General features: G+C 37.3%; 1 protein-coding gene across 4 annotated transcripts in view; it reads right to left on the minus strand.

Annotated features, from left to right (window-relative positions):
* The window catches only part of RFX4 (regulatory factor X4), a 101,299-nt gene that overhangs the window by 29,319 nt on the left and 52,417 nt on the right, over window positions 1-19,563 (minus strand). For all 4 annotated transcript variants that reach the window (XM_072038356.1, XM_072038359.1, XM_072038361.1 and 1 more), the window contains 8 exons: window positions 18,609-18,822; window positions 17,638-17,715; window positions 15,455-15,618; window positions 13,002-13,102; window positions 11,117-11,175; window positions 9,706-9,850; window positions 6,607-6,701; window positions 5,065-5,182 (listed from right to left, as the gene is read on the minus strand). In XM_072038356.1, coding sequence (XP_071894457.1) covers window positions 5,065-5,182; window positions 6,607-6,701; window positions 9,706-9,850; window positions 11,117-11,175; window positions 13,002-13,102; window positions 15,455-15,618; window positions 17,638-17,715; window positions 18,609-18,822 — 974 coding nt within the window. The remainder of the gene's footprint in view (window positions 1-5,064; window positions 5,183-6,606; window positions 6,702-9,705; window positions 9,851-11,116; window positions 11,176-13,001; window positions 13,103-15,454; window positions 15,619-17,637; window positions 17,716-18,608; window positions 18,823-19,563) is intronic.

The following is a 19,563-nucleotide window of genomic DNA, read 5'->3' on the forward strand; positions in this document are numbered from 1 at the left end:
TAACTGCCGCAACAGGAGTGTGAAAAAAGGGACTAAAAAGAAAAAGTATGGCCAAAACAAAATGTGGCAGTTGGAGTCAAAGAATATTTAGAAAATTAATAGTAAGGATACACCATGTTGGTAGTTATCTGCCACAGATCCTCAAGTAAGACCTGAGCACAGATGGAGAACTTGCTAAAGTTATTAGGAGGAAGATAAGGACTAGAGTAATAGGAATAAATTTTAATAGCACACCCTAAGAAGTTCTGTCCTCTGAGATTTATAGAAAAACTTTCTTAAGTTTCTCAGTTACAAATGTTTGAGGACAGAAGAAGTAGTTTGAAAGGCCCTATACCCCTATACAATTCTAGCTGGCAATTCAGCTTTCAAAGCAACTCTGAGCACATTCTTTTTCTTTGTGACCTGGATGGTCTTTGTGTTTCATTCTCTCACTCCACGCCTGCATGGCTTCTGTCGTCACTGATACGAGCAGAGCACACACACTGGGAGGAGAACACGAGCCTTTGTGTTCTTGGACGAGGCAGCACAGAAAAAGGACATTCATGATTGCAACACCTTTGCTAGGAGAAGGAAATATTTGACTGCTGGTGAACCTGAAGCATTCATTTTTTTTCATTAGTTTCACATATCTATGCAAATCCAAATGGTAACATGTTTCCCCAGCCTCACAAGGATAAATAGTGAAGATCCTCTCCTAACTACTGCAGAGATTTTGTTCTGGAAATCCTTGTGGCTAAAAGACTTGTTAAATAAATTCATATTTAATCTAGCAGTCTTTATAAAGACAGCAGACCTTTCTGATCACCCCTATGCCCTAGGATTTCCCCAGTGCAAAAGCAGACTATCAAGAATCTTCACAAAAAGCCTTTTCTGCCTTCAGTTTTTCAGTGGGAGGTCTCTAATAGCTTTAGTGCAGTTATTACTGGTAAGCATTTCCAAGGTAAGAAAATAACGCCTAAAGGCTGCCAAACTTCACATGGTGGTACAAGGCCTGGGTTATTTGGTGTTTCTCATCAAACTCCTTGATCATCTTTCATTTAAAAATGAAAGTAAAAGAAAGTTGCTTGCAGTTTCATAAAAAACATCAGTGTGAGCTCTGAACACTAATATGCTAGCAGGCAAATGACAAGAATTCCATGTTTGCTATTAAAAAAGTCTTTGTTTTGCAGGGGGGTCTAATCTTCAAAGTCTAGTTTGAAGACTTGGGGTTGGCAATACTGAATGCAGTATTTAAAAACACTCCAGTGCCCTTGTCACTCTTTTGAATTTCTCTCTTCCTCTCCTATTATTTCTTCCACTGTGTATTTTTAAACTCTGTACAGAGTTTTCAAGCCCAGACTTTGTGTGAAAGACACTAGGCAAACAAGTTGTTGGTACTGAATGAATGCAATATTTTTACATTTTTATATGAGTCAAATGTAATGTAAGCTGTAGACTGAAACCAACATCAGGGCATGCATTTCAGCTACACAGTGAATAGCTATTCAGCACGATGTACAGTAATTTATTCTGTGTTTGCAAGCTACTGTTATTCACATGAAACTGTTTAGCTCTTTCAAGTATATCTTTAAGTACTGAAAAGGATCCAGCTGTGGCTGGTAAAGCTCAAACTGGTTTAGGAAGAGGTAAGAAGTCATTCAAGAGACTGTAGTTACAATAATAATAAATAGTGTTTGGCTCTAATTTTCAGAAGGAGTTAACTGAAATCATGGCAATGATTACCCAGTTAATATACGGTAACTGTCAACATCTATTAACAGATACAGCAATTATGTGTAAGTAGCAAAAGACCAGTGAGATTTGCAGATCTAGAGAAAATCATGAAACTCCTATTACTAATTAGTTACTTTTACACACTGGATGCATTACTCAAACATTGCCACCAACTGTGCCTTTGATATTCATAGAGAGAGAGAAAGAGAGGGAGAGGGAGGAGCTTCTTTCTGCCAGGGAGTGTTTCAACCTGCCCGTATCACCCTGCTTAAAAGCTCTGCAGAATTAAATCTCTGTGCTAGCCAGTCCAGTGCCAGATATTCCTCTAATCAAATTCCCCTATCATATAATTCAAAGATAAAAATATACTGTCTTGCATATGTAAAGATCACAGTATGTAACACATTATTTTATCATTATTATAAATAATACTGTCAGCATCTATTTATTGAGCTGAGCATCTATAGTCTACTTATTGCCCTAAGTGGAAAAAAATCCGTAAAAATCAGTTCTCTGAAACTGTTATGTAGTAAAATGGTAAATGCAGTAAATTTACAATATAGTGAAAATGCAAAACTTTTCATCTAAGAACAAAGGTATATAGTTATGTAACTAAGAGTACACCTGTGTCTTTGTTTCTCTCCACAGAACTCACCTAAATTCATATGTTGTAAAATGCTATGAGGAACTGTGTTACAGTAAGCACAGCAGAGTTATTCTGGCTCTGAGCTGTGTACATTCAGGGGCTATTCTCTTGGAACTTGCTGGACTCTTATTCATGAACAATGAGTCAAATGGCCTCGCATTGAAAGTATAGCAACATTAGTACTAATGAGTATAGTTTTACATCTGTGGCTAAATAACATTTGGTTCATTTCTGGGGAAATAAGGTAGGGATAACCCCAGGTTTCTCCCTGCTAGGATGAGGACATGATATTGTTACCAGTCTCCCCTCTGAAAACCTGAAGGGTCAGAGCTCCTTCTGCCTCCACTGGAGTTGGACCTGAGCAGGGGGTACACCACTCTGCAGAAATAAGGGTTAGAACAGGGACTGAGCTTGTCATGTCCCGTCAGCTCCCAGGAAAGAACCTCCCTAGCATGCTGCAGACCACTGTGGTTCAACAAATGGTTAAGTGGTTTGTAGGAAGCGAAAGAGTTTCAACAGCAAAGGTGACAAAATCCTCCTACTGGACAATTCCTCTAGACCTTTGGTTAGAAATCTTTCTCTGGCATTGATAAACAGCAGCTCAGGACTCTGCTGAGGCTATTTATTTTAATAAACTCTTGCTTTGGCTACCACATTAAAGAGCTGTTATTGGCCCAGTTCTAATTGTAACACCTAATACCCATGAAAAACACATTAATCACCAAATACCCATGAAAAACACTGGTCATTTAGGACCAGTGCATTTTTTCCCTGCCTGTGGTGACATATAAAGGTATTAATGTTCAAAGATGTGTGTCTATAGAAGTGGAATTCTGCATTTGCACACACAGTTATACTCATTGATGCAAAAAGCCAAAACAAACAAAAAACCCCACAAACATAGCTGAGCAGTTAAATTTCTCAAAAATCAAGCCAAATTCATGAGAGAGAGAACAGGTAACTTATTTTGGTAGATCTTATATGTTACATTGCAGTGGGTCCCAAACTCAAATGAATAATTCTGTCTTCACATTTTCTACATGCATGGCAAGTTTATGAATGTTTCTGTTAATAAGTGAAAAATCACAATTGAGAATCACTGCACAGGTCTTTCAGACAACTGGTGGCTTGATAACTATTTTAGGAATCCCTGTTTGGTTAAAGATATTTTGATTTCTGATGCCTTCAAACAGCGAATACTTGATTAGGTTACCAATGTATCCTGAGTAGGAATAAAAATAATGTTGTAATGTGCAATTCAGTAGCAATAACATATCCTTAGGGACACTTTAATGTCAGCATTTCATGACTTCAGCGGTATAACCTAAATACTGTACTAATGCAAGATGTTTTTTTCATTTGTTGACCGCTGGTAAATTTCACAGGTTTGGGTTTATGTCTGCAGAGAGAAGTGTAGCAACCCAAAGTGCTGGAACACAAAATTCAACATTTGCTCAACATTCATGCAAAGGGATTTTTGAACATTGTCAGAAAGATTCTGTATTAAGCACTATCAGCTACTTTTATGCCCATGAGGAAAGAAAAGCTGCAATGACTCAAGGAGAAAATGAGTCCTAGAAGAGGTTCAGAATAGATGTGACCAGGATACCAGTGCTGAAAACACAATAGAGTAGATGGAAATTGTGATCATCCCAGGGATGCTCACTAACCTTATGTGTAACAGTGACTGACCAATGCCTGCTTAACAAATTCTTTACAGTGGAGAAACTAAGGAAAGTAGTTTCAGATCGAAATATAAATATGGATTCTACTGAGTTCCTATTTGTGATGATATCTGAACACCATCTAATGACGTAAAGGACATCAAAACTCATCTGGCAGAAAAAAAAGCTTTCAATTGTTCAGTACAGTGCCTTTATAAGGTAATTGATTATGAATCTTCTACTAACATATCCTGACAAATATACATTTATAAAAAATATCTCGCATACTAAACCTGGTTGCACATGACTGCAAAAGTTTGCACTCATAACACAACAGCCCATTTTCAGTCACTTCTGCTTTTAACAGATTTTAAACTGTTTTATTATTATTATTATTATTATTATTATTATTATTATTATTATTATTATTATTATTATTATTATTATTATTATTATTATTTAACTGATGCAGATTGTATCCCAGGACTCAAGGTAAAGCTTTGAAACTGTATAGAAAACAGCCTGCATTTTCATTACAAAAGTCTATCATCTTTCCATCCTAACTGAAATCCAGCAGAATGGAAGGCAATCTGTCCAGGGGACAGAAACGTGATCAGTCAGCAAAATCTAGTTTAAGAAGCTTTTAAGCCACTTCAGCGCAAAGTCTTAGCATAACATGGTCACAGTGGTTTGAGTAAGCTGGCTGACTTTGCACTGAAGTGCATTAAGGAATGCCCCCATAATTGACTCCTCCAGCTGACCTGTGACTGATATCTCCAGCAACTGATATCTCCAGCTATTGGCTAACAATAAACAGAAGGAAGTAGGAATGTTTTCAGCTCCTCTGGCTAGATGTCAAAGAAAGACATCTATCTGAGTATTATTTACACATGTGAGTAGCCCCGCCTCTTTTCAAATAGAGCCCTGGACAAGTGAAAACTGGAATGTTTTCATTTCACTTGAACTCTACATTACAAGCCAGGATTTAGGTTTTTCTTTTTTTGTCTGTGACATGTAATTATTACAACAAATTGAAAGTACCAAAGCTGGGTGCACTGTGCAAAGTCATGTCCCGAATCACTCGAGTGCCAAAACAGGACCACATCAGGAGGAACTGCTGAGCTACTTTCTTCAAAGAGCCTTGTCTCTTGGCAGCTACCTGCAAGAAAACAGATATATCTAACACAGAGAAACTTATTTCCACTACCTGATACTGGTAGCTGATAGCTGGGTGATGTATCTGTCTTTTTTTAAACTGAAACACTTACCAATACCTTTGCATTAAAATAAACACCAAAAAATCAAAAAAATACACACAGAAAGACAACTTGCAGCTGTATATAACCTTCAGAAAGTGGAAAATACAAAGAATTATCCAACACCAAGACAGAATTTACTTTATAAAATGAGGCAAGGACTGCCAAAAATTGCCCCAATCTTCATCTTAAACTAATTACTTACAAGATCATTCATAGTCAAGGAAGTAATGTATAATCAAAGTGCTTGGTCTATGCTGAAAACATACATTAAAGTTTACTATTAATTTTTTTTTGTTCCTTCATATTTTTATTTTTGTGAATACACATAATCATTTTACAAGCAAAAATAATCCCCAGAAAGCAGACTTCAGGCATCAGCTCCTCAAAGTTTACTTCATAGAGTCACATGCAAGTTAAAGAATTAGGTTTATACCATGAATTGATGAAATTCATGCCAAATTCTTCATGAAATTCAGACAATTATCCTCAGAATTTCAAATTGCATTCCATTAAAGAAAAGTACTCCAAAACTATCAAAATATTTAAAGTAATCTGGGGAAGTGTCTGTTGTGTATGGTATGATATTTTTCAGCAGGGGGAGAGGCAACGTATTTAAACGTGGATTTTTATTTATTAGTTCTAACAGTGAAATCTGGAATGAAGAGTGTAATGGTAATGGAACATGTTAATATAGACAATAGTTAGCAACAGAAGTTTAAATAGTTGGTCATATAATTACATAGTCTATGTAACATAATGATGATGCATGATCACTTTGGAAAGTATTCTTAAAAGATTTGTTAGTAGTTTTTTTTTATCCAGTTAAGTTAAAATGTATAGCCCAAATCAACTCAAAAAGCAATATAAATACGTTCTTGAATGATAATGTAGACATTCTTCTTTACTTTTGAGTGCACACAAATGAATTAGTTGGCCTAAATATTCTTTTCAGTAAGACCTTAAAAGGACAAGCTAGATTATAATTTCCATTTACACCACATAGTCAGAATAGCTCTGAACTCATCTCTCCATACCCTTGAAATATTGATTTGATTGGAAAGCTTGGCCCTATTCCATTCTTGAATACCATCTTTTGGGTTGGATAGACAAGCACAATGAACCAAAATCCTGAATGTGAACAGTTCTCATATTCGGCATGAAAAGTGGTAAGATTTTGTCCACTGCTGCTTTACTCCTGCATATTACTGTGCTTGGCTTTCTCTTCTATTTATTTATTTATCTTTATTATTTTTTTCTAATACTCTATGACCTGAATAGAGCTCATAAAGTACATCACTGACTCAGGTCCTTACTCCTTACCAACCTTTACAACACATCTGTCCACCATGGAATCCAGCCACTCAATGTACGACTCGATGGGGGACTGCTCCTCCAGAAGGTGATCAAACTCCTGATACACTGGCAGACAAAGGAAAAAACAGCCCACTTCAGTACTTGGATCCCATTTAGAACAAAAGAAAAACAAAATACAAAAAGCTGCCAATAACAAAAAAAATGTTATTTATATATATATTTTTTTTTAATGGATTGCTTAGCTAAAACACATATCTTCCTCGGTGCTGACCTAGTAATCTTTCTTGGTTTCCATCTTGCTTCTGCTGAAAATGATAGTCATTAGAAGTGGTATTTAAGTGTGAGCAAATCAGGACCTATTGTTTAAAATTTTTTTTTTTGATTTCAGCTTCAGCTGTCTGTGGTGCCCGGAAGTGAAACAGTTATGGTGTTTGCTACGAAGAGTGTGAAGCTAGGCCTTGACCCTGGTGATGAAAAAAGGTCATGCATGAAATTGATTTAGAAATGCATAAAGAATCTTCTAAGCGTCAAGTGGATGAGTATTGTTGATAGTGCTCTCTTCTGTATAAAGCTTTAGTTGCAAAAACATGATTTAACTGCTGCAAATCATCTATTTGCAATGCCAGACACACACACAAAGAAGTGCCATAAACTTCTACTTCTTCAAAACAAATTGCTACCAATGCACAAATGCTATCAAGAAAAGTTTAAAAAAGCAACCTGAATACTTTTTAACCTCTATCAAGTACAAATATTTATATTTTATTACAGAAAGTAAAAAACAATCAAGTCATTCAACTGCAGCTCTTAAAACCACAAGTCTCTAGTTTATTTATGAGAATCAATGACTAGAAGACAAAGAATCATGCGCTCTGACACCTAAGAAACTTCTTCAACTCAGCTAAAATAAAAGGCCCAGTAAATCAAGAAGAAAGATACTTTCTACCTGCTGTGTCACAGGATGATCTCAATGTGCTATGCATTTCCATTTATGCTTAATTATAAATAACAGGAGGGAGGAATTTCCCACCATAGGAAGCAGATGGGGGGAGGTGAAGGAGACAAAGTTTAAAGGTGATAACTAGAGAACTGAGCCAGAGAGGCTGAGATTAATGCAAAGAACGAGCTCCCTCATCTAAATGGAGAAATAGCATCCCAGGATGAATTAGCAAGATGAGCAGGAAAGCAGTTGCTTTGCAGCTGATTAAAATTTTGTTTAACTTCCATTTGCAAAGGCTGGATGGTCAGAAATGTTAGTCATGGAAGAAGGTAAACAATGATGTTTGGACCACCTTTATCTTTTTTTGTTGTTTTATTTAACAGGCAGCCTCTCTTTTTTCAGGATAAGATCTCAGAGAAATTCAGATGTTGTCTTCTTACCTGAGTATTTGGCTGGACAAAAACTGCCTGATAGAACAGATGAAGTAATTCATATGCTGTGCAAAGAGGGGAGCAAGAGTAGAAAATGCAGGAGCATTGCAACCGTGGAGCAATGCAACTGCGTACAATGACCTGTTTGAGAGAAGTAACTCTTTTAGCCTTTAGTGATTGTTAAAAATACTTCAACAGGATCTGAGAAAGGGGGAAATAAAGGAGAAACCGTGTCAGAGACAACTACTGTAGCTGAGTAGGGAAGAGCTTATCTTCTACCCAATGATTTTTCTCCATTTCTCTAACTTTACTTATAGTCTTATGAACATTTTTTTTCCAATTGTAGTAGCTGGAAATTGTACTTTCTTGGTTATTAATACCAAGAACATGAAAGCAGGCCTTATTCCATGTCATCAGGCACAAAGTTTTGAGAAGATATTTGGATACATCAAAGACTGAGGGGTTTAAGATTTAGAGTAAGCTCTATACGTATCTGCACATCTCAGTGGAATCCCAACTCATGTTGAACATGCATATTTAGGTTACCATTTCTGGGAGCTTCTTACTTTGCTTACTGGAATATGTGGACCTAAAATATGGAAAAACACATGTTCAAATCCATTTGCATTCAGGAAAATTCTGTTTGATTTGATGACACAAGTTCATATTTAAATATTCAGCACATATATAAAAAGCTTTCCTAAACATTAAGGATTTTTTGAATGAGAGATAGAACTGTTGCTGCTACGAGGGATTATAACTTTGAGAATTCTTTTTTTTTTTGGTCAGTGGGCAGATGTTGGGTAGATATTGAGCACATAACAGATGACAGAAGGATGCAGCGAACTTCTAGACTCTGGTCTTGCTGTGTACTACCTCCCCTGTTGCCCTGTCAAGTTTCTGTCTGCTAAGAAGGGAAGAGGACCACGTGAGGAGGTGAATCAAGGGTTAAGAAGGACAGGTAAGAGTACCGAGCACATCTCACTAGAAAACTAGCAAAGAATGCAAGGCCCATCCCTAAACTGGAGAGAATACTTTAGTGATAGCATTGTGAGACAAGAGAGGTGTGGAAGAAGAGCCAATGTTAACCTTGCAGTGCCCACTGTACAAAACAAGATCTTTGAAATCAATTTGCCAACATCTCTGAAGTCACTTTTCAGTTCATGCCCTTCACTATATTAAGAAGAATCTAAATTAGCCAAAGAGCTTTCTCAATACAGGACTTCTATTTATTCATAAAAGTTCAGGAAAAAAGCTTCACCCCATTAAATTATCTTGTTTATGAAAATATTGTGTAAAATGGAGCCGTTTACAAATAAAAGTTTACAAGTGACCCAAATACACAGCCACTTTTGTATCAAAGGCTTTCAAAAGACAACTCTCCTGAAATTTTACAGCAGGGTAGACTGACTTCATCACATCCAATGGTTAATGCATAGATATACTTTGTTCAAGTCCATGGGAAGAAAAAAAAAAAAAAAAGGAATTTTGGTGCTTGTCCTGCGTCACTGGTTGTTAGAGACAGTAAAAGAAACTTTGTAATGGAGGGTTGCACAGATCTATGCCTTGAAATATAAGACCTTGACAGGGCTTTTCCTTACATTTTGTTAAATGCCTCCTTATTTATCGTAAGACTCCAAGCAAACCAATGGATGCAAAAACAACATTACTTCCACTGAGCTTTTTTAGCAACAGGAAACTAAGTTCACCTGGCTTTATTTGAGGGTTTGGCTCTTACATTGTATGATGAGTTTTCTGTGTTCCTCCCGTGAGTCTTCCATAGTATAGAGGGTTTGTTTGGTAATGCTGTTCAGATCCACGTTCCTCCAGTCTTCCAGCATTTGAAACGTGATGTCTGCACTGTGGATCACTGTTCTTGATGCCTGTAATCCAAACCAATCTATTCATTATTTCATGGTTTATTAGATTAAAAAATAAGTGTTATCCCCTTTTACACTTCCTTGGCTAGGTTTGCTAAATTGGACCTCATGGACCCCTATCCACCAGATTGATATCTTATGCCTGTTACAGGGCCCTCTTGCCACAGAGAACTCCCCAGTCATTTTGCCTGTTTCAATCAACTGCAATTGTTTTGCTCTCGTCCACCACAAATCCAAGAAAGCAACCCTCACTTGCACTCCTCAATCTACAAAAAATCTGTTGGCTTCTTAACCAGTTTCAGTTCAAAACCAACAGAAAAAATCAAGCGAAAATCAAACAAACCCCATATAGGTTTGCAACCTGCCCCATCCCAGACTATGAAGACTCCCATTCTTCCCTCAGCTACAAGACAAGGCTGAAGATTGTTTGCCCCTGCATCAGACCCACCTTTTGTCTGGTTGAGACAGTGTTCTGCTGCTGATAATGGGGAGGATGGGATGGATGATAGGAAAGGAAGTGACACAGAATGCAGAAGCATCTTCCTGTGAGGTTTTTGACTCTCAGAGTTAACTTGGGGTGTTGGATATACCTTTCAAATGTGGGTCTTTAAATATTATAGGGAAAACAAACTGTCTGCTTCAAAACATGTATGAAACCTCAATGAATTCAATGCATCCTCCACCCATTTTATACCACACAGAATTTGGCCTCAAGATTTTTTGATAGGTAATTGTAATCTAAACTGAACGGTGAAAAGCAAATACTTCAGGGTATTTTCTTATGTTCACCTGCTATGGTTGCAATAATATTTCTGTTTAAAATTTCAGTGATTCATTTATTATTATTTATTTATTTATTTTACTAATTTCCATCTGACATTTATTATAATAATTAAAAAGACTTTGAAGTTTTTGTCAGGCATATAGAAATTTTTCTGCTTTGTTAATAGGCCTATTCCAAGTCCTGATGAAACCAATTAAACATCTCTTATATAATCCATGGTAATGAACCAACTCTTCAAACCAAATTCTAAATTTGTTTCTTTTTTTTTTTTTTCTGCTGAGTTTAATGATCAGAAGTTGCCAGTTGTCTAGCAAAACATTTTTGCTGATTATTTTCTGATTCTGTAGAGATGGTCATAATAAACATTGGAGACAAACTGCTAACACGATCTCTTCCCGAGTAAAGTTCAGATCGTCAATTTATTAAATTATTTTAAAAGTCAGTAAAAATGTCATTCTGCAAACTCAAGTAACTGAAATATTTACTTGGCAGAGATGATTTAGTGATGTCTGTCGCCGGAGTATTTGTGAGAATCTTCTGGACACTATGGGAAAGAAAAGATACATATTTACATACTGTGCTAAATAAAGAAAAACATTTCTGAAAATACTGAATTAAAATCAGAACAAAAAAATATATCCAGTTTCTTACATACAATTGTGGCAGTATGTATCCAGTTTTAACTTAGCTTAAGCCTTGACCTAAAACCTTAAATCTAGTTACTAAATCAATTTTACAGAGGCATATTACAAGTGATGATTTATAGATGCTGTGAATAATGAGATGACAAGAGAAATGTAGAGGACAATGGAAGAGCTTCACTTGTTCAGCATAACAAATTTTCTCTTGAAACACAAAGGAACTGAAAACCAGAAAGACAGGACTATTTAACAGGAAGAAAAATGTTGGTGCAAGAACGAGTGGGCATAAGGTAATGATAGTGACATTATATTTGAAAATTGGAAAAGTTTCTTAAGTCTTACTGCAAACAGGTTTTGGGGAAGTCTTCTGACTGGATCAGTAGGAGCTAAAATCTTAAAAAGTTTCAGGTAAAGTTTGATCAAAGCTTCTGAAAGAGATTACATGATGACTAACATGCTATGGCAAAAGAGGACCCAGGAGGTACTTGCCAGTTCTCCACTCTTATTTTAGCTTTTTCCAAGAGGATATGGGCCTTGTATTAAGATACATCCTGTACTTGGAAAATGGGCTTTTAAAATGTTTTGTTGACTATCTTTTGTCTGAAACCTGTGACTTAAGAGCTGCAAATATGACCAAGGCTTGCAGTTACTTCTGTTGGTACTTCCATTGGCTATATACGCTTTCACAAATTCTGATCAGGAGATTGAATCAGATGATCTGATTGCAGAAGAGAAAAAGTCTCATGTATATACTAGGATGCACTCAAGATTTTCCTTATGATAAAATCACAGAAGGCCAGCTGATCTGTCCAAACAGGCCTTAGATGTAGCGACAGAGTAGGTGCTCCTTCTGTACTGTACAGAGAGGCACTTAAAGAGTACAGTTCAATAATGACTGGAAAATGCATCCTCTCTCTCTCTGTCTCTCTCTCTCTCTCTCTCCCCAGGACTGGAAACAATTTTACTGTTGCAGATTCTTGATATTTTTGAACTGACAAAGATAAAATAAAGCATATTCTCAGCTCTGACTTTCTGTAACTTTTAAAATGAGTTAATGAACAACATTCAACAAACTAGAATGAGTTATACTAATTTACATTCTGAATGTTCTCAGTAAAATATAATTCTAATTTTCTGTGCTGATCAAAATAGTTAATCCTTCTCCTAAATTAGTTTTTTGGTTTTTTTTTCCCCCCTTTAACTTTGTGGTGTGGAATTTAGTGCTCATGAAAGGCAAAGAATTGAGAGCCGTGAAATAAAGCAGGCTTTATCAATAGGTGATGTGCACTGCAGGCATCTACAAAGCACGTCTGAATAGGACTAGTGCCCTTTCCTGTGGTGACAGGGTAATTTGATCTCCTTCATTTTTAACTCTGGCACTTTTTTGAGCAAGGGCCTCAAGCTGTATTCAAATTGTGCTAGCCTAAAGGTTTGTTTAATAATTTTCTTTGCCTAATATCATCGCTAATGTTTGCTTACTATCAACAAAATTAATTTCTTATCAAAGCTCACAAGAAAGGAAAAGCAATTCTTCTCGCTTTGAGCAGTGCCTCATTTCACTAAATGGAACTGGTTTTCAGGACCAAGTGGCAATTGTAAGTGAATGCAAGATTTTTACAGTGTCAGTTTTTAATTCTTAAAAAGAACAGTAGTTGTACTGCCAATTAATTTGTCATCAATAAAAATTACATACTTCCCAGATTAATAGGAGAGATTTGTCAATACATACATTCAAATTTGATATTTCGTAGGTTTTCTGGCAAGTCATGAAGAGCTACTTTCAGCCACTCATCCAGTTGCTTTGCAAACTTTCGGATCACCTGCGTCAAACTGAAAAGAGAAATCACTACATCAAAGCACTTACTCCACGCTTTATACCATAAAATCTGAAAACATGTAAAGACTATGGGTCAGTTATTGACACCTCATTATTTTGCAGAGTTGCTGAACATATTTTGGTCTGTAGGCATGAAGAAAAGCATCTGAAACTATTTCAAGGAAAAGAAAAAACATAGCACCACACTGAAAAGCTCAAAAAGCATCAAAATCTCTGTACTGCACTATATTGATGCTTGTAAATGGTATTTTAGCTTGAAATAAAAGTAATTCTTGTAATACACTGTACAAAAAAAAAATCACAATTCTTTAAAGAAGACAATAGAACAAGCTTTGGATTTCAGGTCAGCTGTGCCCATATTTATGCAAATGGACACAGGGACGTGTAAGTGAAGCAGTAACCAGCTATGCTGCAGGCTGAAGCCAGCGAGTGGGTGGCAGTAACGGGCAGGACCAAGTGCAGGGATGATGCAGGACCTGCCTGCTTAGGACAGAGGACAGAAAATTTCCCAGACAGATGAGATTTCCCTCTTCTTCCTTATAACTCTTTCTTGGATGGCCCCATCATTTCCTTCTAAACTTGGAGGCAAGTTCACTCTGCCCTTCTTCTTGTAAATTGCTCAGTATAAAATGACAGTTTCCAGAAAAAGCTCAGGGTATGATGGAGGGGAACCCAACAGTTATTTCTGCCAGTCTGAGCGGCACTGCCTCTAGCAATGCTCGAGATACATAAACAACAGAAAGATGCAAGGAGCTTTCCTTCTTTCTGCCAGGTAGATTTTTCTGTTTGCACTCCTAACATACATTGCACTGAAGACATAGGTGGTAAAATAACTGTGGCCCACAGGCCTTTTCTGCTCCATACAGACACCTAGCAGGACAGGGGATGGATGACAACTACTGCACCCACTAAATTTTTTTTTTTTGTACAGCCAACATTCATTCCCAGGAAGTCCTTCAGGATTCTGGCTGAGTCAGCAAGATTTCGTTCAGGAACTTCCATTGCAATGAGACCCTTCTTCACCCCCTCCAGTGCAGGCTATGGCTTAATAGCCACAATCTGGCCCTTTATATGCATTACAAAAGTCTATATTCACACTCAAGTCTCTCCTTATTTGCTATGAAAGAACTAAGCAGCTTGAGAAAAGGACTGCTGTTCTGTTTAATCCTTCCAATGAAATAGATTTTTAGGGGGGTGAGGGGCAAAGCCTGTAAAAACGTACATGTCTTATCAAGGAAAGCCCATGCTTATAACAGGTTTCTCATGGAAAAAACACTTTGCCTATACTTTAGCAGTCATACAGTGTGAACGAAGCTCACCAGTTTAGGAGAGCAGAATGACATCTTAAATACACTTGCTGTATTTAAATCTTGAAGACCAAACATACAACACCAACAATAAACTCTTAGAGCAATAAACAACAAATTTCGCAACCTCAAAAAGTCATCAGTCAAACAACGCTAAAGGTGAATACAGACATTTAGAAAAAGAAAGTTTCCTTATGCTTACATTAGGAAAATCAAATGGGTGAACATGTTGACAGTCACACTTTGCAGTGATTACACTTTTTGCTGTGAAATGTTGATCTCTGTTCTGCTTTATCTATATAATCGAGACTTCCTGGACTCAGATGAGTCCAGGTAGTGAGAGAATAGATGAGATCTACCAGGTGGGTTGTAGAAGAAAATTGAGTTTTGAAACAAAGGGCTCAAATACTTGTTAATATTAATAAAGTGATCTTAAAATAATTATGCAACTGTTCATCATAGCATAGCATTTAAATTAATCCAGGATGTCTGAGACTTCACAAGTATGATCTTCATATTTTCTGCTCTTGGCAAGCAGAATAACAGTTGGGTTCCAGGAGTGTAAACAGAGACAAGTGCTTCGGCTGCAGTGCTGGAATATGCATGGGAATATTTACAAACAGAGCAGCCAGGCCAGCTCCTATTGTCACTGTTATTTAGCATCCTGTTATGTTGCTATACCAGACTAGCAGAAAAGTGTCTGAAACTTTCAGAAAACAGGAATGTGGCATTCTGCAGCCTGCAGGCTTCTGATATTCCCTGAAAGTTGGGACATGACTAACATCTTGATGTTAATAAACAAAGAAAGTGTTATCTTTCATCACACAAAATGTCACACTTTTCGCAATACAAATGTTAAAATATAAACATTTTTTCACAAATCTGTCAGCTGTTCAGCTCTGTTGAATTGACACTGCGACTTAAACAGGAAACAGGTGGCAACAAGTAGCTTTCTGAGAACTGCTGTCATTTGTATGGAAAAGACATACAACAAAGACAACTGAGCTAGAAGTGGTCAGTGCTGCCAATTATACTGACCTGTCGGGTAATGCTTGCAGTACCGTTGGCATCAAAACTCCAGAAATTGCTTTGTACAGAATCGAGTCGCAAACTCCGACTATATTCACTACAGTTGAAGAACCCAATACAGGCAGCATATGAGGAGGCATCCCTTGCCAAAAGTGCAGAAGAAAACTTTGAACCTGCAGTCATGAGAAGAAGCAGGGACGTTTAAGTGATAACAACAACAAACTTCTTAAATGATCCTGTTTATATAGAGCTTGTTTCAGCCCCACAGCTAGACTGATGGTACACAACACAGGCATGTTCCTTAACTGGATAGGTGTATAGTATAACCTGGCACAGAATGAAATAATGAGCCAAAGGGCAAGCAGGCATTCGGAGTTGGTAAGGGGGTACCTTTTTGTTACTACAGTTGAGAGGCCCATGGGTATCTTGTTTTTACATTCCATTAGTGACTACTGAATGTAACTCCTTTGCTTCCATGTATCAAGCCTTTTTCTCTCTTTGCTCTCCACTCCTTTATACAAAGGAAATGTCATCTAGGGCTTGGTGAGGGGAGGGATAGGAGGATGGCACATGGCTTACAGGGACCAATATACCATATCCTGCCTTAATTTTGGAAACGCTATACTTTGGAGTTCTTAAAAACCGCTGTTGTGCTGGCCAAAGAAAAGCCATAATGATTCCTTCTTTCTATCTTCTGCTATGAAGAAAAGTGAAGAAAGAATGGAGAAAGGCAAAAAAAAAGAAAATGAGATTTCGGAAACAAAATATGCCTCTGAAAATTTTAATTTAGGAAATAAAGGACTTACTTGGTGAATGGTATAGTCAATTCTATGGGGGTCAGAACACCAGCATTCGTAAGTCAAAACCTTTGACACACAATCTGTCTTGATATACGTAACCGCACTAGGTGCAGTAAGAAATATTTGCCATTTACATATTTTTGCTTCTCAGCCCCTTCCCCATCATTGATCTTAACAAACAGATTTCCTAGCAAAATATAATATCCTGCTCTTAAGAAAGTATTCAGAGGCAGATCCAGCAAAATGTCCTGTATATGTGAATGAATCAATTGGCTTGGAGTGAAGGGAAGGGAGGTTTGTTTGGTTTTCCCTAAGCTGTATGTCAGATTTAATTATTATATTAAACTTCTGGGTTCCCATTTAAACATGGCTAGGAGTAAATCTGGGAGACACATTAGAAAATGTGAAAAAATGCAAAGTAATACTAAAAAAATAGTTCTCTCTCATGAAAGCACCTAGCCTGGGTGCAATGACTTAAAAGAGCTGCAGATTTAAATCCAAATAATGTGAAAATTAAGCAGTGAGATGGGAAAAAGGAGGGAATTCCCTGCCATTGCTCAGAAGGCAGTCAAAAGACCCATTTCCTTTGACTTTTTCCAGAAGCTGTGTTATATTTGAATCAGGCCCTCAGCACCTCTACAGTCAGATTTGCTTTCCCAGAAAAGAGGCCTTCTTCACATGTGATACAAAACTTCTTGCGTTCCAGTAATGTTTGATATTTGCAGTCATTCTGCTGTAATTATAGGGCTGCATGCATGCACTGCCAGAAAACCCTCAGATTCAGTCAGATATCCAGCAGGAACAAATCTTATCCATCTCTAATGGATCGTATCAACTGCTGAGCAGTGTGTGTGTTCCTAGCTGTACTACACTACAACTGGGGAATTAGAAACTTGAGCTACAGGTTTATTGGGGTGTCTGGGGGGCTTTAGGTCCCCCAGCTCCTTTTCCATTGTTAACAGACCAGTAGAACCATTTTGGAACCAAGTTGGCTGTGGCACCTGCCCTGTGTTTGCGCTGAACACTCAGAGCAATTTCTTCAGACAGAGCTTAGTTCAAACACAAAGCTTAGAAGAGTGGTGATGGACACACTTTCTGAGTTGTAAGAACGGGATTGTCCAACATCTTGTAAGGCGATATTGCTACCTTAATCCTGATGGAGAGACAAAAACATTCCCACTGCTTTCACTCCTCTAACTCGCATCATGTTATAAGTGAGATTTAACGCTATCACTGACATATTATGTACTCGAGTATAGCTATTGTTCATTATTCATGAAAAGGATTAGCCGCCATAAAACCATAAGGTTGTAATATCATATTCAAAATAAGCTCTCAGATCCATTAATACCTCACGTATCATTAAACTACAACTGCAGCTTCTAACCATACCTCATCAAAGTTTGCTCTTATTACAGTGTCTAGTATCCTCTGACAGTGAGTTCTATACATCATAATAAAGGTAGAAACCTGAAAAAGAATGAGAGGGAGACACACAAAAGATCATTCTACTTTAAGAAACCTGCTTTTAAAACTATAAGAATACAGAGCACAAAAAAGTAAGATTTTTCTTATCTTACCTATGCACAATTGCAAAAATAATGAAATCAGACTATAGTTAGATTAGCTTTAAGATGAGTTTTCTTCTTAAAAGTAAATTCTCCCTTTGAATTCATGGATTTTTCTATGTCAATGGGGATTCTTCAAATGTAAGAGGAGCAAAAAGCCTCAGTGAGATCAAAGACGAGAATGTGGCCCTAATTAGGACATAAAGAACTATAAAACCCTATTCTTTTGTCCACTTTACATTGATACTACACATGTGAATAGCATCAGAAAACTAGCAAGCTCAGCCAAGAGCAGTCAGAGCACTTTTGTCATATGTGCAGATAGGATTCTCTTAATTTTCAGCCTAGAAGGATACAAAATGCATTAAGTCTCTCTCCCCTCAAGAAAGCATCAGGAATCTTTCTCAGTTTGCCAACAAATGGGTTCAGAAATTAAGGGGCTATAACATACTGCAAAAACAGAAGTCTGGGGTCTTGTTATTAGTGATTTAGTGATTAGTGATCCGGTAACCCTCAAACCTTTCCTGCTGAATGCAATATAACTTTAAAAGAATGCTGTGCGTAGGCTTTAGGCGTGTTGTACAGCTGATAGAGTCAGCTGCCTATGCTAAGGGAAGATATTTCTTACTATTATAAGAAGCAATTAAGCCTCCCATAAATAAAGTCAGAGCGTTATTAAACTCAATCTAATTTAAAGTCTTTATATATTAGATAAAGCTTTCATCCCGAGCAGGGGAAAAACAACAACAACAACAAAAAACAAGACAGGCCGAGAAAATATTTCCAAAGTGTTACCTTCTCCTCTGGCAGACTGGCTGGCAGATTTAGATCTTTGACATTTGGAAACTCTGGCAGTAATGTTCCCAGTTTGGATCGTGGTGAATACGCCACTGTCTGTTTGGTTACTTCTTTTTTTCCCGTTTCGTTGACCCAGGCTGCTCCTTTTTTAGAATACATCACATCGTAATACTGGGAGTTTTCTTTCACTGCAATTCCATAATAGTGGTACCTGATACATAGAGATGTACATTTTAAAAAGTGGATTGGTTGAAATAAAATTAAAAAAAAAAAAAAAAGATACAGGGGTAAGAGAAACTGACAATGCTAATAATTTCTACAGCAAACCAGACTGTGATAGTTTATTATTAACAAGCATTGATTCAGTAGCAGAACACTGTGGTAATACATTGATTGGGTTTTCAAAATTTCTTTTCTTGTGGTAAAAGTAGCTCTCTTCGGAGTTAATAAAGCTGACAGTTGCAGGGCAGGACAACAATGAACTTCTATTTTTTTTTCTTATTATTAAAAAAAAAGCATCCTAAAGCTACTTGTTGGCAGGGCTGTGCTGTGCAGCTGCTCTTTTAGTTTAGCAATAAGCAGAGGTACAGACCCTCTGGACAAGCCCTTCTGTTGTTTCAGCTCCCTGATTCTCAGACTGTTTTGATCCCTGAGCAGCACAAGTCTTCACTGCAAATGAGCTTATCAGAAATGTTTGAAAAATTGAAAACACTTTGGGGTGGGGGAAGCTTGTGCTTGAAAGCAGTGAACACTAGGAAATGTACAGTTTGAAATTATTTGCTTCATAACTTAGCATCATCTTTGGTCTCAGATCCGCAGAGGATACTGCCCAGCACCGTAACTCTGCCTGAGCAGAGCACAGTGGGAGTCGCATGGTGTGGCTGTGCTACAAGAATGGATTGGTGGCCTTATGGCACAAGTTTGAGCTATGGCTTAGCTTTATAATAGGTGT

This window comes from Anas platyrhynchos, chromosome 1 (genome assembly GCF_047663525.1).
Source record: "Anas platyrhynchos isolate ZD024472 breed Pekin duck chromosome 1, IASCAAS_PekinDuck_T2T, whole genome shotgun sequence".
In the NCBI taxonomy this organism is placed as follows: domain Eukaryota; kingdom Metazoa; phylum Chordata; class Aves; order Anseriformes; family Anatidae; genus Anas; species Anas platyrhynchos.